Source organism: Amphiprion ocellaris, chromosome 15 (genome assembly GCF_022539595.1).
Source record: "Amphiprion ocellaris isolate individual 3 ecotype Okinawa chromosome 15, ASM2253959v1, whole genome shotgun sequence".
NCBI classification, from domain to species: Eukaryota; Metazoa; Chordata; class Actinopteri; family Pomacentridae; genus Amphiprion; species Amphiprion ocellaris.
Genome location: NC_072780.1, coordinates 9,677,350 through 9,699,902, shown reverse-complemented (window position 1 = coordinate 9,699,902; position 22,553 = coordinate 9,677,350). Strand labels below are relative to the sequence as shown.

Genomic DNA, 22,553 nt, shown 5'->3' with positions numbered 1-22,553 from the left:
ACCAGACTAATGTTTTTGACCATTTACTGCAGAAATGTATTAACAATATGCTCCAGTGTAAAAATTTTAAATATTTTTTTCAGTTCTTCTATTAAAGCAGTAGTGGCATCTATATCTTACACTATAATGCACTGATAATTAACATACACTACCAGTCAAAAGTTTGGACACACCTTCTGATTCAGTGGTTTTTATTTCATTATTTTATACATTGTAGATTAATACTGAAGACATCAAAACTATAAAAGAATACATGTGGAAGTATGTTGTAAACAAAAAAATGTTAATCTTCAATATTAATCTACAATGTAGAAAATAATACAATAAGCATTGAATGAGAAGGTCTGTCCAAACTTTTGACTGGTAGTGTAGATGCTTATATCACACAACAGTCAAGCTAACTTGCACCTATAAATCCGCGTAAATGTTTTACTTGGTCTCTTATAATCTATCTACATGTAGTAATATTTGCGCGGATAACACGTAAAATCACATTTCGCCTATATCTCATTAATTTTACTGAATATCAAGACAACAGTCACAGACTGACGCCGTTCCTCAGAAAAACGTATCCTTACGTCATTACGTACGTGCGTTTGACTCTTTCCGGTTCGAATAGCAGCCATCTTGTTTCCCTTGCTAGCTAAATAAAATAAATAATACGCTGAGCCGGACTTCACTTGGAACCCGTAAAAGAAAGTGAGTAAGAGATAAAAATTCATTTCTGTGTAGAATGTTTACGCGAAAGCCGCCCGTGTCTGGTGGAAGTAGGGGCAATTACTTCGCTTCTTTTCATTTGCTGTTCTTGACCAATAGACGATTGTTTTGGAAGATGAACATAGGCGCCATTTCCCTCCCCGCTCTCTGAGGCGCTTATTGGTGGCCCGCTGAAAGGATCACGGGCGGTCAGGAAACTGGTATTTTCTGTCCACCATTTTGGCTCTAATTTTAGTGACTGCCAGACGGATTGGCTATTTCTGGCAGACCCCGAATGGCGTCTGTTGCAGAACGAACTTAGCCCTAAAAACCTTGATTGGTGGAATCTAGTCCGAGGTTTGATTGGTCTGAAGGACAGATCCAAACGTTGTCTTTATTGGTTAGACTGTTTCTTCCTAGCTTAGGAAAGCTTTGCAAACTTTCATGATGACAAGGCTCGTTGTCAGTCGTTGGTAATAATCACACAAACTGCGGATCGTCGCCGGCAGCAGTCAGCAGTGTGCATCTCCAACAAGCTAACATTAAACCTCACTAACGTTAGCACCAAGTCCCGGTTAACACTGACCATCCAAACGTTAGCCACTGGTGCTAAATATCTTTATTTAAGGCTGCTGTCTTAAATGTATGAGAGCGGAGATGTCAGCGTTAAGCGCCTGAATGCATTGCATTGGTCTGGTGTATTTAACGAAGTTAGAATAATTGATAATTACATCCTGACTTCTTGTCTGCTAGCCTGGGACGTAGCATTGGTGGTAGTGTCTCCCGCTAGCCACTTTGTTCAACCTAACCTAACTAGCATATAATGCATAATGTAGCGACCTAGTTAAAGTGCAAGTCATTAAAGAGAAAACTTGATGTTCTGCCAGTGCTTTCTGTTTGCAAACGATAATTGTCTTTGTTCTATTACTGAGGCCATGAAAGCAACATTTCTTGGAAAAACCACATCTTCCTACCTTACAATGATTAATCAGTAATAATTTAAAATTCAGCCACAGTATCAAAACAGAACAAAATCACCCAACATTAAGCTGCACTTCTGTTGAATAACATAATTAGAAAACAATGCTTTCAGCCAAACAGACATTCACTTCAATACACTTTATTTGTATAGAAAACAATGCAGTCTGACTGCTGTGCAGCTTATACATTTCAACTGAATGACCCTCTTTGTTTTTAGTGCAAACAAATATGGTTTACAATTTAGTTTTGCAGCCTTTAGTTTTGTTTACTTTCTTCTTTTTCATATTAATGCTATGTTGTATTTCTGTCACATTCTGTGTATGTTTAATATTGTTTTTTGTTAAAATGACAGCTTCTTTGGGAGCTTTATATGAATAATGAGTGCATGTCAGTCAGCTAACCAGTTCGTTTTGCAGGTGTTCATGTGTTTTTGTAATGTTGTGGGTGAATGCATGGTTTGGCCTGGCTACCCTGAGGGTGCTGTGTATTTTTGAAACCCAACGTCTGGTTGGCGCATGTTTATCTCTAAACAGCGTCAGTGAGAGCAAACATATCCCTGCTACGGGCAGTACGGGTCATGGGAAGGTCTTATTTCTATGGTGACCTTGCCAGGTGTCATTACTGAGGCATTTTGGGTAGCAAGAGTGCACCTACACAGAGAACAACACTGGCATAGCAGGTTTGGTGGAGAGATTAATCTTTGTGCAGCTCCACTCGAATCATTAACTGGAGGTCTGTAGTACCTGTTCTAGTCCCCATGTGCCCCACAAAAATAGAAAAGGGAACATTTAGCTTTGTTTCTCTTGAGTCTATCTTGTTCTCTCACCCTCCCTCCACTTGTCCTACCCCTCTCATCCTGTAACAACTCTCCTCTCTGTCCTTCTCCATCCTTCCGGTTCCCCTCCCCCCATAGGTTTTTCATTGATGGGACAGGTTTGCTCTCTTTCCCTCTCTCTTAAGCTTGTTGTATTCCTCACTACAGTAGGGATTTGCAGTCATATGCAGTATGAGCTACATGCGACACCACCATTTGGTTGCTTGTCAACACTTTACTGTCTAAGCTATATGTGTCTTAATGAGTTTACATATTGTTGTATGTGTATTTACTAATGTAGTCGGTGGTGCATTAAACATCATGAGTTGTGTACAAAACTAGCAGTGTTGTTTTCTGGCAGTAGAAGTAATGGTTTGTGTGTACAAAGTATGCACATTAAACCGCTGGTGAGTTAACAAGAAGGGCATTGTATGACATTGCTGACGTGTTTTTTTTGATGACGTTTTAATTGTGGAAGTTGCTGTGAGCGTCGTTTTTGGGGTCAAGACAACAATGTCTTTATTTACAGACTTTCACCCATATCTCTTAGGTCTTGTTTATGCACAAATAGGATGAGATCAGATGCACTTTCCTCCTCCCTTCTTCCACAGCTGCTATCCCGTCAACTGATTCATCTTTATTTTGTACAAAGGCTTTGCAGTGAGTGATGAGTTTTTGTGTAAATTTGATTGACACCCTAATTAGGGTTTCATATGATTTACGTTGTGGTTGCAGTAAGTTGCATATCTAAATGTCCTGATGAGTCACAGTTTTGTTGAATTAAGTGTAATTCTGTTTTTATATTCTGAACGAATAATGAGTGACCATGCATGTAGACAAATTAGCTCCTCTGTTAGCATAATATTAACAGTGCAATGAATCTCATAATAAGTAGGCTGGTTAGAGGCTAGATGTTTGCAGTGTGTACCTGTGACTGTGAGCAAGGATAAATGGGAAAGCAAGGACAAAATGTGCATGTGTGTGGATGTGCATGAAAGAGTGTGCACACGTTTGAGACAGGGAGTCTGCCTAGTATGCTTTTGTACTTTAAATCATGTGGATGCAACATGCGGCATCCATTCTGGCACTTGTTTTAGCCAGTGAGGGCCAGCATGGCTGCCTGCATCACTGTGCTGTCAGCCTGTAGCTGCAGAGTGGAGGCGGGGCGGAGGGAGACATTTAGTTTGACATTGTAAATAAGCAGAGACCAGTTGTCAGAGAGCGGCTCGTGGAACCTTTCTCATCCGTTCAGCAGCAGGAGAGGCAGGGACCACTTAAGGACAAACAATGCCAAGGCAAGCCGCCACGAGCACACCCTCACACACTCCCTGAAGAGCTTTCCACAACTTTATTTGCTCTTTTTCACCTATTCTCATCTCTATTCTCTCTTCCTCTTTTCTTTTCCCTGACCCCTATCCTGCAGCTCAAGGTAACTTAGAGCAGGAAGTTGGCTGTCGGTAAAAGGGGGTTGGGCTGAGGAAAGAGGAGGAGCAGGACATGTGTCAGACCTGATGGGTGTGCGTAGCATCCAATGGCATAGCAGGACTTTGTGTTCTCATTGGTTGCAAGTGTCAGAGTGAGGTGGGAGCCGGGTGTGAGGCGGGGTTTGAGTATCATGTAGCATGCTAGATTGATTACTCTTGAATGTTAAAGGGGAAGGAGGCTAGAGATTTTTGTCTGCGAGTCGGGAGTGCCGCTGTACTGTTTGCCTGCTGTTGCGCTGTTGCCTGCTGCTGTGCTGGTCTTCTGTTCCTTCTCACCCGCTTCTCTGCACCAGGCCAGGGGTCAGCTCAAAGACAAACATATGGGTCACTGGCTAAAGAGAGGGACAAGGGTTAGAGAGTGAAAAGACAGAAAGAGAGAAGGTCAGCGAGTTGAAGGGACTTGGTAAGAAGAGAAATAGGAGAGTCAGAGCTGTATGTCTAGGTAGGAGGAGGACGTTGGGGGGCTGTTGAAGGAGACGGGGCAATGTGTAAAGGGAGAGTGAGAGAGAGAAGGGGGGGAGGGGTAGAAGAAGGGGGGGCTTGCTCTTCGCTGTGTGTTCGGGCTTAGAGCCTTTTTAAAGCTGTCCAGCGGAGCCAGAGTGCCTTTTGTCTGCTGATACGATCAGTGGACGGTGCATGAGAGAGTTTTTCTGTCAGCCTCTGTGCTTGCCGCTGCTGCTCTCAAGGAGACTTGGACAGGGCTATCTGTTTCCCTCTATTCTGCTGTGCTCCAACAGGGCAGACCGTTCACCATGAAGGGCACAGGGGTAAGTGTGACAGCTGATAACACACACATAGAGAGAAGACCTGTCAAGTTAAGTTGCTTTGAGTTTCTGAATAAATTGTTCATCTCTGTTCACTTTGGGACGTCTCTCTCTCCATCCTGCTCTGCAGCGATGAGACGGTGTCTGTCCTTTACAGCCGTCCTCAATCCCCCTCCCTTTCCTGTCCTGTAGTACTCTCCTTGGGAGATTGCTGTTGTGCATTTTGTGTGCGTGTCTCCCATCCACGTCCTTCACTTGTCACTTAAGTGCAGCATTGATGGTTTTACAGAATGGTCTGGGTTAAAAAAATATGAAGCTCATTATGTTTTGCATGTTTGCTGCAATTTTTTTTACCCTCAAAGTGACAGTGGAAAGTAAAATCAGTCTGTCTGTGGATGTCACTTGTTTTGACTTTGGACCACCATGCACACAAACACGCACTTCAGCACTTACTCAGTGCCCGGTTATTGACTGCAGGGAAGTGCATGACTGCCAGATACTGACTTTGCTCAGATGCACTTCACTATCTTGATGGTGTTAATGTCATGGTGGTGTGGTGGGTGGGTGCCTTACAACCACAGTGCCTGAGGGTACTGCTCGAGACCCTGCTTTTTCTCCCCGATGTCCTTGTTAACATGTTAGCGACAGACAGTGACGCAGAGCCGAATGGCAAAGGAGACATCCATGTTGAAAGGAGATTTGCTGTATACGGAGAACTCTAAGAGGATGACACTCTGTCGTTGTCACTGTTGGTGTCATGTCAGGGGTCCCCAGGGGTGGAGGTGCAGCTGGTTGCAGTGACCTCAGGACCCCCCAGGCCCCCACCCTGACAGTGCGAGACGCCCAGATGGGACAGACTGTCAGCCTGTCAGCTTCAGGGGCAGAGGGGGCTAATAGTCTGATCTGATCTCTTATGATGGAATCTTTGGAGGGTGCATCTCCTCTCACTTGCCTCTGACTCCCTTTCTCTCTCCCTGCTTACTCCCTAAATGAAAGTTTCCATTGGTGCCTTTGACAAAACAAAGTCCCGTTGGGGAAAGAGAGAGAGTGAGAGCGATTGAGAGAGGGAGACTAAAAATAACTCTTAAGTTGAAGCCCTTGCTGCCAAATCCCAGGGTTGGCTGCTGTCTGCATGAGATTTGAATATCATTTGTGCCCTACGCTTTACCACAGCACACCGGGGGAGGAAAAAAGTAAAAGAAACATGCCAACCACTTACACATAACTAGGCCTTTTAGCTTATCACTAAGGTGACCACTACGGCTGCACATTCACTCTTTTGCCCTTGCCCCCACTGTGTTTTTACATGTGTACACTGTCACTAAAGACAGTGTGTGGGCAGCCTGGGGGAGTCAGCTGTGTCCCAGCTTGTAATATGCAGGTACTTTTAGCCCTGCCTACTTTGACGCCAGAGACTGGGCCTAGCAATGGATGAAGGTCACAGGAATGTGAGATTGACTCCTGCAGTCTCTCTGTCAGCAATGAGAAAGAAACATGTATAGGGAGATGAGAGGACACAGAGGAAGTGGAATTTAAAATAGAATTCAGAACACAGTTAATATGTTACAGTATATGATGTTTTTATTAAGCTTCTTAGAAAGTACACAGCCTGTACCACTGGGGTCACTTAAGTGCTGCAGTGAAAGTTGAAAAACCTGTCCTTTTCTATCCTCCCCCTCTCCCTCCCCTTCTCTCTTTCATCTCTCTCTCTCTCTCTCTCTCTCTCCCTCCTCCCTCTCCGGTTTCTCTCTCTCCTCTGTTGAATGACCTTGGGAGATCAGTGACTAGCACTTCCTGGAGTTGGCTTGAAGCAGAACCAAGGGCAAAGTTTGCTGGGCTGTTTGGTCAGCTTGTTCGGTCCAGCCATGTCAGAGGGATGTTGCACTGCAGGTCACAGCGAGCACGTCCATCATTTAAACCCTGTCTGTTCTCCTTTACTCGCAAAACATTTGTAGCAACATCTGTGAAAATGTTGCGCGTATACGAGTAGTTAATCTGTAATTCTTGGCTGGGAACTTCTTGTTTTTTTGCCTTGGTAGATCATTTACCCTGCATGCTGTATCCATGCCAATTTGTTTCTGTGTGGTGTTTGTGATTGGGTTCATCAAGGTGAGTGCTTTAATAGTTCAGGATTTGTAAATAAGCCCCCTTTGATTTATGGCCATGATTTAAAATAAATGTTTGTGTCCGTATAAGATTTGGTACTTAGGTTGTGTTTGGGTGCAATAAATCAGAATAAGAACTCTCATTTAATACTGTATAATAACCATTTAGTAGTTTTTTTTTAGTTGTCCAGTGATATGTCTTCCTTTATGGAAATTTTGCAGAGCTACATTTGTTTTTTCTGCCTTGGAAACTTGTTAAAACCCAAGCAGAATTCAACCTTTCATGACCTTCCTGCAAAACTGCCCAATCTGCATCACTGACAGCTTGACACAGCAGCATGTGGAAAATTGACCTCTTGCTAAAGACATGTCAGTGGAGCAATGATCATCCCAAAGTTGGCATTATACATTCAAAAAATCTTGATCTTTCGACTGATTTCATAATTTATAGAGTGGTGTCCAGTGCATGTGTATTTGCTCTTTGTACAGCCTGGTGTTTGCAAGAATGAAAAGTAAGAATGTGGAAGATTATTTTAAGGTCATGAGATAGGGGAAAATTATCAACTATTTCTTTTGTCCACACATTTATTGTTATGCGTACTGATATGAAAACAGCTAATATGAATTGACAACGAGTCGTAAAGTAATTAGTTTTAAATTGATACGTTTTTAGAATTTGAATTAATAATGGGGTTAAATTGGCATTTCACTCACCTAGATGATTAATTTGATTAACTAAATGCCACTTACTGAGCTATAGGGTAAAAATTCTCAGTGACAGAGGTTCCAAAATTCACGCTTGCCCCATATGTACATATTAATTTGGTACAGTGTATGTTGTGTGTCAGTTCCACTCACAGCACATCTGCTTAAATGTGAGGCGTCAGTCCAGATTCATGGCAAAATCTTTGAATGAGATGACTTTTTCCTTACCGTTGTGACAGTGAAAGTAGTACAGAAGCACTTTAGGGAAACGTTCTCTCTTTCATCAAATAAGCCTTCAGGTTGTCTCAAACTACATCGCCTCATTCCTATTTAACTGCACCCAGCAATATTAAGCTCACACGGATTGTAAGATCATTAAGGGCGCAATTAACTGCAGATCATTTCACCTTAACCAAAGACCAATTAGGCAATTCAACTGTATTACTTCTTTTAAAATGACATCGGTGTGCAAACTTTCATGCTGAAAACCTTTCCAATGTCTATTTCCTTTTCATTTTCTCTTTCACTTATCTTAAATAGCAAATGAATGGACATATGACTAAGTGATAATGTCTGCTTGTCTTATTTCCGATTCGGCCTCTGTCTGCACAGATCCAAGGTCCTATCAAGTTTATTTGGACAAGAATTGAAGGCTCATGTAAAGTGGTGTGATGTCAGAGTTGGAAAGAGTCGCCAGTGCTGCTGTGAGTGGCCACTTGATGTGACGTGCTAGCGAGCGAAAGGGGGAGGGAAGTAAGGATGAGATAGAGAGAGCGACAGAGGAGCGATGCAGGACCGGGCTGGCAGAACAATATTAGCGCTGATTCAGCTGCTGCAAGCGGAGCAGCATTGACTTTCTCAGAGAAGTTGGAAAAGGGGGATCAAGTGAAAGTAAGACAGGGGAAGAGAGAAATGCATACCCATGAGTGGCAAAAAAGAGATGGAAAGTACTGGAAAAGAGACAGGAAGAGAGATGAAGGGCTGCTGAAGGAGGAAGAGCAAGTTGCTGTGTCGGACGAAGTCATCAAAGCGCAGACGTTTGTCCTCAAAGACACGCACATAGAGCAGAGTTCAGAGGAAACCCAACACTAGCATTTCACTGTCTCGGTGACCTGATGAAGGACAACAGGGCTGCAGGGAAGAGGAGAGGAAGCACAGCATAAAACAACACAATGTACCCTAATATAGCATACGGTAGTGGCATAGAACAACACAGCGGAGATGAGCTTGTCAGGTCCATTGCGCCGTACTGCACAGTGTTTTCATGAATAGCAAGTTCACATCAAAGTAAATACCTTCACAACATTTGTGAACACTTTATCAAGAGCGACTTACAGTGCTGACCGTAAGTAATAAAGAGTGTACTGAGGCTTTAGCAAATTCTTTAGTACAGATTTCCATTTAAGTAGTGCTTCAAAGCTTAATATAGATGAGAGACCTGAAATACAGAAGCGAATACTCCTTATCACTGCAGATAAAGTAGGACATCTTGATACTTGCTTTCTGTAGTAGTCTGCATCAACCTCCAGACCTTTTACATCGTTTATAATGCTGACATTTATTAGCTTTTGGGGAGTTTTTCTTTGTGCAGAGGATAGCTCCGCTCAGTGTGTTTGTTTGACTTGACTAGATGCAGACCATAGAAGGTGTTGCACGGAGTCAGCCGAAGACATTATGTTCTGCACTGGTGTATCAGACATCAGCAAGCTCCTACGCAAACTTTCCATTGATGCAAAGCTTAGGGAAATATGTTAATTTTGGTGTACTGTAGGTAGTACACGTTAACTAGCTGCAGGAGCAATGTTCAGAGACATGTTGATACTTAGCCCTCCTTTTGTCCCTCACATATGTTGTTCTCTTTCTTTTTTACTCTCTCACGCTTCAGCCTGCCCTTCGTCACACTTGCCTTCTCATTTCTTCTCACATATTGACTTCCCCTCTGCTTTCCCTCCTCCTGCTGCTGTGGTTAGTGCGTGGCTGTGTATTTACATTGAAGGTTACAGGGTCAGAGAGAGGGGGTTGGGGTGGATGTGTGATTTAATAACAGCTCTGTCCTCTGAGTGTTTTGAAAGAAATGGCAGGAGTTTAAGAGAAGTGAGGTGTGTTAGAAAAAGGAGCCAGTGTGGCCTGTGTGTGTGTTCTATTCTTATCTTTTTTTATAAATTGAATGGTTTGATATTTTAACTTGCCTGTCCTATTTTTCTTCTGAACCACAGCATTGTTACCATGGATATTAGGCTAATGGTCACTTGTAATACTAAGTGAGTTGCCTAATTATTGTTTCTTATCAGGCCGTTCGTGGGAGACAGCCACACAAGCCGGCAGACAGTACATACACAGATACACAAGGTTGTCTTGTTCACAGTTATCACAAGATCAAGTGCTGATACGGATGGTAAAAGGCCATTTAGCTGTACAAATAAATTGCTCTCACTGCTCTCATTTTGTTCACCCGCTTTGTGCAGTCATGGTGTTGCAAAGTACTCAGAGCCTGCAAAAGAACTTGTAGAGGTCAGTTCACTCATCATGCAAAGGAGGAAAAACTACAATTCCCATCAGTCATTTCTGCCCCATGGAATGCTGGGATTGTTCTGGAGACTGCAGGTTTTCAATCAACCTTGAAATGCAACTGGACACTGGAGCGTCAGACAGGGAAGGGGAGACACTGTCAAGGTCAATCACTAGCCTGGCATGCCATAGCTACAAGCGGCCAGATTGATTTATATAAAGCCCCCTCTCGCCCGCCATTCTGTCTTATTGATTTAGGCTACTGTCTGTCGAAAACTGAACGACAGAACAGGATGTAGTAGTGCTTCTTCTATATTATTCAGTAACTTTTTACAGCTGCCAGAGAAGCAATCTTTCCTGTCAAAAATCAATCAGGTGAAAGGACCTGCATTCTGAATCAGTCATTTATCAGTTTAAAATATTTACAACTGCTCTTAAGTGGTACGAATGAAGGAGCTGATGTGGACCTCAAGTCAAAATAGTCCTTTACAACGAAGCTGTAACAGAACCTAGTGAGGTGGTGTGTTTGAAAGGCTGTCTTTTGTACTGTATTGGTCTGTCAGCTGGACCAGGGATGGAGCCATTCATTTTTGTTGGCCCAGAGTGAGAAAAGAAGGAGAAGAGGAGACCCCCCCCTTCTCCTAACACTCTTTCTTTGTAGTGTCATGTCTCCCTCCCTCTCTCCCTCCCTCCCTCTCCCCCCCCCCTCTCTCTCTCTCTCTCTCTCTCTCTCTCTCTCTCTCTCTCTCTCTCTCTCTCTCTCTCTCTCTCTCCCTCTCCCTCTCCCTCTTTCTGTCTTGTTTGACCCACATAGCTGGTTTGCACAGCAGTCTGGCTGTGGCCCTGTCTGTCTCTTACCTCCCCCTGTTAAAGCCTTTGGCACTTTGTCTTAGCGCTGGATTAATGTTGAACTGGACAAGGCACTGCCCCTCCCTCAGTAACACACACAAACACATCCCGTCTCTCTTGAGTAGCTTCACACACTCATCTCTTGTTCTGTCCCCCCACATTTCTTTTTCTTCTCCCTCCTGTAGAATCTTTTCACTAAAGTAGGGGGGGAAAAAAGGGAGAGAGTGAAAGAGTGCGATCAAGACACTCCAAGCTCTACATGCTCAGACAGGCAGGCCAATATTCCCCCAGCAGATTCCTGGCATGCCATAGTAACCTGCTGGATCCTCTTTCAAACCATCAGAACCCCTTGTAGAAGCACTAGCTCCTATGTCTACACACGTTTTGTAATAATAATAGTTTGTTTCACTTTACAACTTTAGGATGGTTCGTGAGCATATGTCTGTGTGTGTTCAGAGTTTGCCAGTTTGCCATGGGATTGTTTCTCTATGCCATAAACAGACTTGTGTCTCTTGGATCTGGCGCTTTAGTATTGTCCTTATTGCGTGGGGTCACCAGCAGCAATTGACTTGCACATGATATGCTTGTGTTTGTGGAAGAGCTGCAGCTATGTGCCGAAGGTGATTCATTCATAATCAGAGAGTGTATAGCCAGTCTGGTGGTGGGTTCTTGGGCATGTCAACATCCCACAACGACAATAATAGAAGCCTGTTGGTGCTCTATTTTAGATTTCAGTGTATTTTAATTATAGGCTGTGATAGGATATGTGGGTCTGACACGCGGGAAGAGCACTGGGCAGCACAGGCCTGGACCGACGTTGTATTCCGTGTCTTGGTGTTTTGCTTCCTTGACCTGTTTTGACTGTCTCTGAATCTCCACATGGCTTGTCTTTGATTTTTCTTTTCTAAATATTAATTATTTACTGACATCTACCTCTTCCTCTGTTGTCTCTCCATGTAGCAAAGTAGAAGATGTCTGCAGATGCGTTTGGAGCCGGGGGCAGCGATGCCCAGCAGACCTTGCAGTCCTTCTGGCCTCGTGTCATGGAGGAGATCAGGAACTTGACTGTGGTACGTTTTGCCCTCCAAAACAGATGCACCCACACTAGCAAAGTGAACACTAAGATATAGGCATTTTACTTGGTCTCCAATTACTGAATCTTGCCTTTAACTGAAACTCCGTCCATTATTTTCAGAAGGATTTTCGCGTGCAGGAGTTGCCTCTGGCTCGAATCAAGAAAATCATGAAGTTGGATGAGGATGTCAAGGTAAGAGAAGAACCTAAATAATGGACCATTTTGATGAAATATTTTTTATTAGAGGGTTATGTAGTGAAAAGAACCACACTGCTGTAGTACTATTCCTTTTGTGAAGTTAAATACACTTGACTGAAATTATATGACATTCAAGAAATTTGTAATATCTGAGATATACGATCAAAAATAGAATGTAAATGTATCAAATACATTTCTGTTTTTTCTTCAGTTTTTTGACAAATGTTGGATTATTTCAATGCCTTCAAGCTTGAAGGAACTTTTTTAATCTCTTTAGTTCTTTAATTTGAACTTGATGTGCCCTCTGTCAAGTTTTTGATAGTGGCCTTTTGTGCTCACCCATGAATGACTTGTTGGACTGAACAGTGAAGATTATTTTATAATTGAGCAATTGTTTAAGCTCTTTGCTTTCAGTTTTGTCCATTACATACATTTTTTGTATGAAGTGGGTTTACATCAACACATATTCATATTGTCCTGAAAGCCACAGTCAAGCATCATTATGTAAAAATGCTAAACTTACTATGACTCTTGTGAAGCTTACGTTTTGCAGCCATTAGGAGTAGCTGTTGAAATGCTTTTATTTTATTAAAAATCGGTTTAGATCTTAACCACATCTTGACTTTTTAAAATACATCCCGCATTCCTGCAAATTATAGTTTATGTCTAACAGCAGTTGGTTGTTCTCAACTGGGAATCTGAATTTTATTGAGCTTACACTAAATAACACAATCACTTTAAGTACACCTTGATATTAATACTAATTAATACTATTCTGATTATATCTGACTTTTGTGGATGTATCTACAAGCTCTGTTTAAAGATACCCATTCATCTCCAAACATTTGTCAATTTCTTTTAATTAGACGGTTATGGCTCATGGAGGAGTGATTGTTTTTCCTCCATTACACCGCATTATCAGCGAGAACTGTTTGTAGTCTCTCAAAAGAAACCCTTGGAACGTGTGTGTGTGTGTGTGACTTGAATGTGCCGTGTAAAGACCGCTATCCCCTTAGTTAAGCAGCAGCTTAAAGACGGTAAAGAGATCAGGAGATCACTGACATATCTGAAGGAAAGACCCTTCTGCCAGCCCTGACACAGCAGCTTTCACTGCATGTGTACATGCACGAGTGGCATTGTCTTTAAAATAGCCTATTCTGTACATTTTAGCTTTATATCAATATACTTAATAATTATCATTTAAAGTGATCATCAAAGCTCAGTGCTACTGTGTATAAAAACAGTACAGTACAGAGAAGAGTGATTTTTTTTTAAAACCATGTAGACATGTTGTTGATAAGAATAGAAATGGTAAAATGCTGTTAAGTATCGTGAGAGACTCCTGTTTCCATTTGAGTAGTTTTTTGGACTTCCAAATAAGCATATAAACTAATAATTACATGTTCTTACTCAGCAAATGAAAGCATTTGTTGCTTGTTCAGACAATTTTGACTCAGGTCCTGACTGTTTGATGTTATTGCTGATGTGTGATTGATAGTGTTTGGGTCTATTTAACTAGGTGTAACACTATCTCCTCTGTACAGATGATCAGTGCAGAGGCTCCGGTCCTGTTTGCCAAAGCAGCTCAGATCTTCATCACAGAGCTCACCCTAAGAGCATGGATCCACACCGAGGACAACAAGAGACGCACATTACAGGTCAGATAGTCATTTGAGTTGACTCAGCTTCCTTTTCCCTCCATTCATATCCTCCTTGCGTAATGTGATTTACTCTGTGCAAATCACGCTATAGTGGAAAAAAAATTATTGGCCTGTTCATTTTTCCTCACCACCACATTCTTTTTACTCTTTATGCAAGATTGCTGGGTTTTGATAACCTTATATTGCAGTATCTCTTTCCTTCTGTACATTTCTGCCACCCTTTTCTTTTTAACCTGTCTCCCACACTCTTGTATCAACTGACAGTCTTTTTTTTGGTTTGTTGCTTTCTATTCATTAAGTGCTTGTGTCCGTGTGTGTACAAGCAGAGGCCCCATACCAGCATCCCCTTGAGGACTATCTCTCTGTTAAGTTCTTTCTCTCTCCATTGACTCTAAAAGCAAAGCCAGGCGGGCGCCGGTGACCCACTTTTCCCCCCCGGTGCCATTTTGCCTGCTCTGCTGTCCCAAAGTTGAATAAGATGGGCTCTGGAAAGACACAAGAGAAAAAGGAGGCAGGGAGCCGCAAAGCGCTGATGGAAAATAGGAAAATCGTTGTAGAGTTTGTCTCACCTGGACGGGAAGAGGAGAAAACTGTGGAGCAGAACATGAAAGCTCTTAAGTCCACTTTATCCATTCACATACCTTGGTGAGATTAGCAGTCCATGGATATGTGTGTGTATGCCCACGCAGGTAGAAAAAGAGACTGGAAAAAAAGACAGTGTAATCGCTCTTATCGGAGTTAGTCTGGGAGGAGTCTTACACTGAAGGCCTACTTTGGAAGTATGCTCACTTTCCTGTGATCTCAGCCTGTCTCGGCCCCTAATGATAGTCCTATTTTGTTTTGTTAGAACCCAACACTTCATGCTTTAAATAGAAACTTAATCTGCTTTGAATGTGTACATGTTAATTGCATTTTACACCACAGATGACGCATTACATCGTCAATGTGTGATTTTCTTTTGCCTAAGTGAGGTAAAGCTGGGTCCTCCATTTCCACACATGCACGCATAGAGCCTGAGTCCTATTGTGAAGAGGGCACGCCAATTGGGGTTTCCATAGCAACGCTCATCAATAGAACAAGTGTAGATGTGACCTGATGTTACCAGATATTAATCAAGCTACTATAAATAGCCTGTAGTGCAGGGTGGGCCACAATGGGGGGTCCTGACAGCCAATATCCTGTGGAAAATTCCACAGAGACAGCGCACTGCTGTAGATACAGGAAGGGGTATGGAAGCAACACTTGTGCTCATGAGGACAGGAAAATGTCATTCCTCTTCATTTATATTCACTTTACACACAGATTTCTGATTATTGTTGTGTATTGTTAATCTGTTTACCTCTGGTGACTGTTTGTTAAAATAGAAAGCTGGGACTTTCATGTAACTTATCTACTATTAAAACTAATGATTGTTTCATTATTGTTTAATTTGAAAATAGTTTTCCATAGTATTGTCAGTTTACTATTTTGACAATTAAAAAGACAGAATGTTTGAGAGGAAGGCCGACCACAAGTTACATGAAACCAAGGAAAACTGTTTTGATATTGTAATTGCTTATTCTGTTCACTGAACAACCCAGAATGCACAATTATACGCAATTTACACTGATAGAGACCAAAGAAACGCTTACACTGTAGAAGCTGTAGTGAGCATTTGGCGTTTTTGCTTAAAAAATGGCTCAGTTGATTAATCTGTTATCTAAATAGTTCCTAATTCATTTTCTGTCGACTGATCAATTTAGATGTAAGCTTACCCTCTCCTAGTTTGAGCTCCATTATTAAAGCAAACACCTGTTTCAGTACTACTGGGAACTGTATTCCAATCCCACGGTAGCCTCTCGTGTGGCTATTTTGGGATTGATGACCTCAGACCTGAGGCATGTTTATATATACTAGGTAGCTACATTCATAGAATTAGCATAATTAAACTCTGACCTCCTCACTTGACAGTCCGTGTGTTTTATGTTTCCAGAGGAATGACATTGCCATGGCAATAACAAAGTTTGACCAGTTTGACTTCCTGATTGACATCGTGCCCCGGGACGACCTAAAGCCCCCTAAACGACAGGTAGGAAAGCAAACACTTCTGAGAGTTTTGGAAAACAGTTTCCAGTTTACGCATTTAAGTTACCACAGGATAAAGAGCTGATCATTTGGGTATTCATCTCAGGTACTTTTCCATTGTTGGCAACCTGGAGGTGCTGTAAACATCCTTGACTGGAAGCTGGGGTTTTGACGATTAGAGCTTTCAGTCGGATGTTTGCAGCATCTTTTTGCCTCAGACAGCCAACAGTAACCCCTGCAGTGAAACTAGTTTGTCCAGTTAGTAGCTAACTTACAAGTCATACTAAGTGTCAAGAAACATATTTCTTACCAGGAAATAGTACAGTAGGGCAGTAGGGATAGTGATAGAAAACAGCATAAAATGTTGAAGCAGATGAGTGATGGCAGTATAGAAATGTAGTGTACCAGATGGAAGAGTGAGATATTTAAATTTGTTGTCAAGTAGACTGTCTCCAGGCATGTAAACATCCTACACTCTCAGCTGTGTTGTCATGGAGCTGGGAGAGGGGTGTTTACGCTTCTGGTGATGGAGAAACCTCATCAAGATGAAGCCCTCCTCATTAGCCAGTTGTGAAACAGAATGACACAGGTCAGTTTTTACTGGTAATTTAATATGTGATAATCCGAAGACCTGGATTAAAGTAAACTGAATCCCAACAAACTTTGATGTTACATTTCTCTGGCTGACCCGAGAAGAGAACAGACAGGCAGAGCTTGGCCAGACAAAATCCACAATTATCACACTGTTAGTTCCATTAAACATACAAAGCACTAGAGTCACAAATGGTTATGGATACAATATTTAGTGTAAATTGATCCTGGCTGATCGGGGCTAACGTATATCACCATGTTGAGCCTGACATGCCTCCAAAGCTGCAATGTATGTTATTGAACAGTGTGTAATGGATCTTACATCCAGATTACGTTACTCTTTCTCAGCCACATCCCATCAGTTATTTATCAGACCTGCTCTCCTCTACCATTACACATGCAAAAATAATTTATGGAGATGTAATGGACTGATAGTCCCTCGATGTGTGTGTGTTTGCGTGTGTGTGTGTCACATCTGCAGGAGGAAATGCGTCAGTCAGTAGCTCCCGCAGAGCCGGTGCAGTACTACTTCACCTTGGCCCAACAGCCCGGAGCTGTACAGGTGCAGGGCACGCAGCAGGGACAGCAACCCGCCGCACAGACAGCTACGACCATCCAGCCCGGACAGATTATCATCGCACAGCCACAGCAAGGACAGGTACGCCTTGTTTTAAGAGGGTTTTTGCAGCGTTTGTCACAAAGCAAAGTACACACAACAAAATGTAAAGAAGCGGCAACAAAATGAAACCACGGTGGGATATGAGAATTCTAGGCCGAAATGTCCCTGTAGAAACACGCAAATTACCAGTTAATGAGTAATATGCTGTGCTTTGGACAAAAAAAGGGGATATTGTGCCTGAAGTGCATTTATGTTTCTCTGTAACTCCCAAGAAGTTTAAGTAGCACATTCTAACTCCACCCAGTCCTGGAAATCCTGCTGCAAAAGGCTTGTTAGTTGGGTCATCCATCCTTGGCTTTATTGATATTAGTCTTAGCTCACATTTAGAAACAGACCCCTCTCCCACCAGCAGGAATAACAGGACCTCGAAACACACCCAACACACTCATACATGTGCACACCCTCTTACTGAATCCCTGCAGAGGGAACATTGAATCAGAAATTTTTGTTCAACCAACTATTCTCTGCTCTCTTATGTAGTTATGTAAGTTAGATTTATAGATACAAAAAGATAATCTTTAATTTCATTAATTGAAACTGAGGCAATTTGATAGGGACTCCAAAATTTCCAAATACATAATACATATATAATTTACTCATACAAAAACACACTCTCCATTTCTTGCACATGGACTCACAGTGCTGGGATGAACGCATTCCTCCTCACAGTTTTAGTGTATTCACTACTCTGTAAAATAACAAACATTCATATTTAGAGACATCATTCAATTGTCTCTGTTTCTAATTATCTCGTTCCTACTACTTTTTCTGCTTGGTGCTCTTTCTCTCCGGTTTGGTCTCTGCATGTCATGTAGCTGTGCTGCTGTGCTGCTGTGCTGCTTCATGCTGCTTCAGCAGACTGCCTTTAGCTGAGCTGTCATACTTGTTTAGACCTGGTGTGATTCACCGTCCTGCTTCTGCTGCAGTCCCAACTTACACGTTGACACTCACCTTATGTAGTCTCCATCACAGGGTATTTACAAGGCAACACTTTGAAATGGAGGCTTTGAAGTAATGAGGTTTAAGATTTAATCGCTAGAAAGGCATTTGGGGTTGTTGAAATGCTTTTCAAATTAGAGAACTTCCTGAAATCTTTGACGCTTCACTACAAATTTGTATTTGCATCCCTGCTACTGTATTAAAATTTACATCATCCTTTGCCTACGTTGTTGTGAAGAAAAGAGCTAGTTAGACAGCTACTACCTGTTAGGCACATGTCATGTTTGGTACAACAGATTTGGCCTATTAAGTACAGTGACCCCTTAGCAGGGAAACCTACAAAAATACAAAGAAAAAGTGATAGAGGAACTCAGCAGAGGAGAGATCTTATTTCATATCCCTTATCTATGTGCAGAGCTTTCAGTGTCACTAGTTGTCACTGTTGTACCAGTTCTGTCATTTTTCTTTCAGGTCAACAACTCTCTTATGAGTAAAACTCCAATTGGCCTTACTTAAACAGCTGAAAAATTAACTGTGACGTATATGTATATTTCAAGCCTTTCCAAACTCCAGTGTATTTTATATCTTGTTTTCATCATTTCATTTCAGTTTCTTCATAATTCCCCCTGCTTTACCTGCATTTTTCATAAACATGTTCCTAAATATCATTTGCTGCTCTAACATTTAAGCTTTCTCTGCGTACACACCAATCATGCTTACATTTCTGTGTTGAGTTGTTGCAATCGCTGCTTTCTCACTGTGTGTCTTTCTCTCATTTTCTCATTCTGTTCTGTCGGCCATCAGATGTTGCAAGGTGCCACCATGCAGCAGTTACAGCAAGTGCAGGTGCAATCACAGGGCACACCCATCACGGTAAACACGCATACTTTTATATGTTCACTAACCACACACAGGCCACTTCGTTGCTGCAACCTAGTAGGCGACTGCTGCCTACTAACTCTGTCCTGCTCAGGTGACTGAGGTCTGTAGGGGTGACCGCAGCATGAGATCAGATGGCTTTTCCTGGATAATGTGACAGACAGAAGAGAAAACTTGAAACCTGCATTGTCACCCTATGTCCCTATGTCTTTTGTGCCTTTAACAGACTTTTAATATTCAAGGATACATAAGCTTCATACTGCTGGGTTAAAATGATACCCCAGGGAGGTTAATGATTTCATGGCTCTTTGCTTTTTGTTGATTAAAAACTACATGCCTGTGCCAGTTGTTGGTGAACTACTAATGTGTTTGTGTAACTGTCTTTGTTTCTCTCTCCCTTTTTTTTTTTTGTCTCGTCTTTGCTATTCTTTTCTTTAGAGTGCGCCTGTCGCTATGCAGGTGGGTGAGGGCCAGCAGGTGCAGATTGTCCAGGCTGCTGCAGCTCAGGGTCAAGCTCAGACAGCTCAAGCCCAAGGCCAGACCATGCAGGTCATGCAGCAGATCATCACAAATACAGGAGAGATCCAGCAAATCCCGGTAAGCAATTGCATCAGGTAGGTAAGGGCAAAGAGTGGGCATTAGGGGAGGGAGAAGGTGGAGCTGGTGAAGCAGCAAAGCAGGGGGAAGCAGAAGAAAGGGCTTAAAGAAAGAAGGTTGCCAATCTCATCAGTGTTTGCCATATGATGTGGCGTTTGACATTGTGGTGCTGGGCAAGTATTATGTGAATTTGCTATCCTTCACTGTTTAATGGTAGGCAAGACACGTCTGTTTTAGAAAGTTAATAATCCACCAGGGGAAAGTCAACGATTTTCGTTGCAGTTGCCCAGAGTAGGAAAATGGCTGTGACCTCTGCGTTGAAATGACCTCTGGTCTAAACCAAACTCTGTCTCCCCCTTGTGTTGGTTGACTGTAGGTGCAGCTAAATACGGGCCAGCTACAATACATCCGTCTAGCCCAGCCAGTCTCTGGAGCGCAAGTGGTCCAAGGACAGATTCAGACTCTTGCAAACACCCAGCAGGTAATCACTCCAACAGAAAAGGCACCAATACACAGCTGTTCTTCATGATATCCAAGCGTTTCCACATTATATATGTGCTGTGTCAGAATGACAGGATGGTGATGAATAACTTATTTTGTTTCCAGATCACACAGACAGAGGTTCAGCAAGGACAACAACAATTCAACCAATTTACTGACGGACAGGTAACAAATGCAATTAAGTTTTGTATGTGATTTTTGATTTCAGGTGGCAACTGTTCTTATTTCTGTTCTTGTTATTTCTTATTTTAACTGCTTACTCAGTTGGATGCTAACCACTTGACATTTGCACCTTGAAAATGCAGTTAATTTAACTTTTATTTAACTCGGAAGAGCTCATTGAGATAAGATAATGACACTGGATAAGATTAAAATTTTTGGTTAAGATAGGCACCAATCATAGTGTCCGACAAAGTGAAAAGTTTCCAAAAAGTCAGCATTAGACTAAAATGTGAATGTGAAATAACATAAAACGTCTAATACAATCAGATGTAAGATGTTATCCTCTAACATCCTAAACAGTGTCTTGGAACAAACAAAGAACTGTGGAAAATCTTGTCGCCAGGTGTAATCCCATCAACGTTCAACAACACGCGAAACCTTCAACCTCCCTGTCTTTCCTTTTGTTTCACAGCAGTTGTATCAGATACAACAGGTGACAATGCCGGCAGGACAGGAGCTGACCCAGCCAATGTTCATCCAGTCCACCAACCAGACAGCTGATGCACAGGTCACGCAGGTCAGCACTGACTGAGCCCAACCAGGAACCTTTCTCCACACACACAACATGCATACCAGCCCATGTGATGCCGTGAGATGCCATCGACTTCGAAAGGATGCTTGATAGCCTTGATTTGAAGCACTGCTCATTGAAACAAGGGACCTGAAATCTTGTAACACTCATTTTTTTGTAATAAATTTAGTACACTGGATCAAAAACCAAAGGGACGCTGATCGACTCTTTCACAATCATGCTGTGTTGCATCCATGCTTAGACATAGTATCATTTTTGTATTTCAGTCACATCATCCTGACAACAGTCCTTAAGCAGACCAACTCTATTCTTCTTCCTATCACGTGGCAATTTTCAAAGATTCTGAAAGCATAAGAAAGTATTTCTTTATTCCCAGCACCTTACTTTCTGCTCTCCATTTGGAAATGAACTGGGAAAGTGTCCATCTTTGTCTACGTGACCTTCTCTTGGCATATCTGTGGTTGAAGGGAGGCATGGGATTCTTCTTGGAATAGATGAATTATACATTGACGGACGAATCAAAGCCATATACCTCAGATATCACTTTTTACAGCGAGTCAATCTAAGGGATCTTGTGAAGAGGTTATAAGGTTCAATGATAATTTCATGTTGTGTTGTTTTCCACATTGACGATGAAGCATGACTTTATGTTGTAAGGCCTTCGAGCTGTATAGGTTAACTGTGTATGTGAGAGTGTGTGTTGGCTTTTGAAGCACCCACGCTCGTCTTTACTCTTCTATTTTAATTCTTTCATTCACTTTCTTTCTTTCCTTTATCTTTAGAGCAGAGAATCTCTTCTCTGTCTTAATGCAGTTTCACATATCCCTGTCCATCCGGGTAGTTTTGGAGTCTGGTGCCCTGGTTTAACTCTCATGTACAAACACATGACTCGGTCTGGAGCAAAAAACACCCTTTTTGTAGCGCTCTTTTTTTTCAATACAAGTGTTTGTTTTGGTTCTAAAATGATGTTCGGCCTCATATCTTTCCCCCCATTTTTTTTGTACAGTAATGATTATTATCAATGTTCTTATTATTGTTGTTTTTGCATGTAGTTCGAACTGCCAGCATGACATGCAATAGATAGGTACAATTTTATTTTTGACGTTCCTTTTTGTAAACAAACTTCGTTTGTTGGAAAAAAAATAAAAACCATAACTTGTCTAAGAATCCTGTTTTATGGTTATTTTGACTTTTTGTCATCAAACACTGATCTGTGTCTTCATTGTTTGATTTCAGGGGAGTTAAGCAGCTTGCTAGTGTGAGGACAGTAGACAGAGACGAGTTTCAGAAGCATACCGAAAGATAGGACATGAACCAACCCACACTGTATTTTCAGGTACACACATCCCACCAGAGCACAAAACATGAGTTTCATTGTTGTTTTTTGTGGTTAAGAAATGGAAGCAGTGGACAAAGTGGTGAATTTAACTAAGCCTGTTTGAAACTTATTGTTGTTTTCCCAAATGGCCATAGGAGGGCAGCACTGATCTAGCAAACTGTAAATACTACTGATAAACCGTAAAAAGGCACCTGATTTACCCCCAAACACAGGTTCACAATCTTTAGTAGGAGCATTGTTTTAGCAGTTTTAGTCTGCCAAAAATGTGAATCAAAATTTACCCCATGTTGCACCAAAGCCAGGCTATATGAGCGCCGCTAATCTTATTCCAGCTGCCCTCCTGGAGTGGTGGAAAAGCTTCATGTGCCAC

General features: G+C 42.0%; 1 protein-coding gene across 8 annotated transcripts; it reads left to right on the top strand.

The window, feature by feature from the left end:
- The first annotated feature begins 596 nt into the window (after positions 1-596).
- nfyc (nuclear transcription factor Y, gamma) lies at positions 597-22,011 on the top strand. Of its 8 annotated transcripts, none has more exons than XM_023285125.3 (11): positions 597-699; positions 11,867-11,976; positions 12,105-12,173; positions 13,724-13,837; positions 15,813-15,908; positions 16,977-17,153; positions 18,918-18,986; positions 19,431-19,589; positions 19,966-20,070; positions 20,196-20,255; positions 20,725-22,011. In XM_023285125.3, the coding sequence occupies exons 2-11, from the start codon at positions 11,878-11,880 to the stop codon at positions 20,842-20,844; spliced, it is 1,068 nt and encodes a 355-aa protein (XP_023140893.1). In that variant the 5' UTR covers positions 597-699; positions 11,867-11,877; the 3' UTR covers positions 20,845-22,011. The 8 variants fall into 8 exon arrangements, with proteins under 8 accessions (XP_023140893.1, XP_023140887.1, XP_023140895.1 ...); XM_023285119.3 differs by having other exon boundaries at positions 12,102-12,173; XM_023285126.3 differs by lacking the exon at positions 597-699 and adding an exon at positions 3,661-3,786.
- The last annotated feature ends 542 nt before the right edge of the window (positions 22,012-22,553 follow it).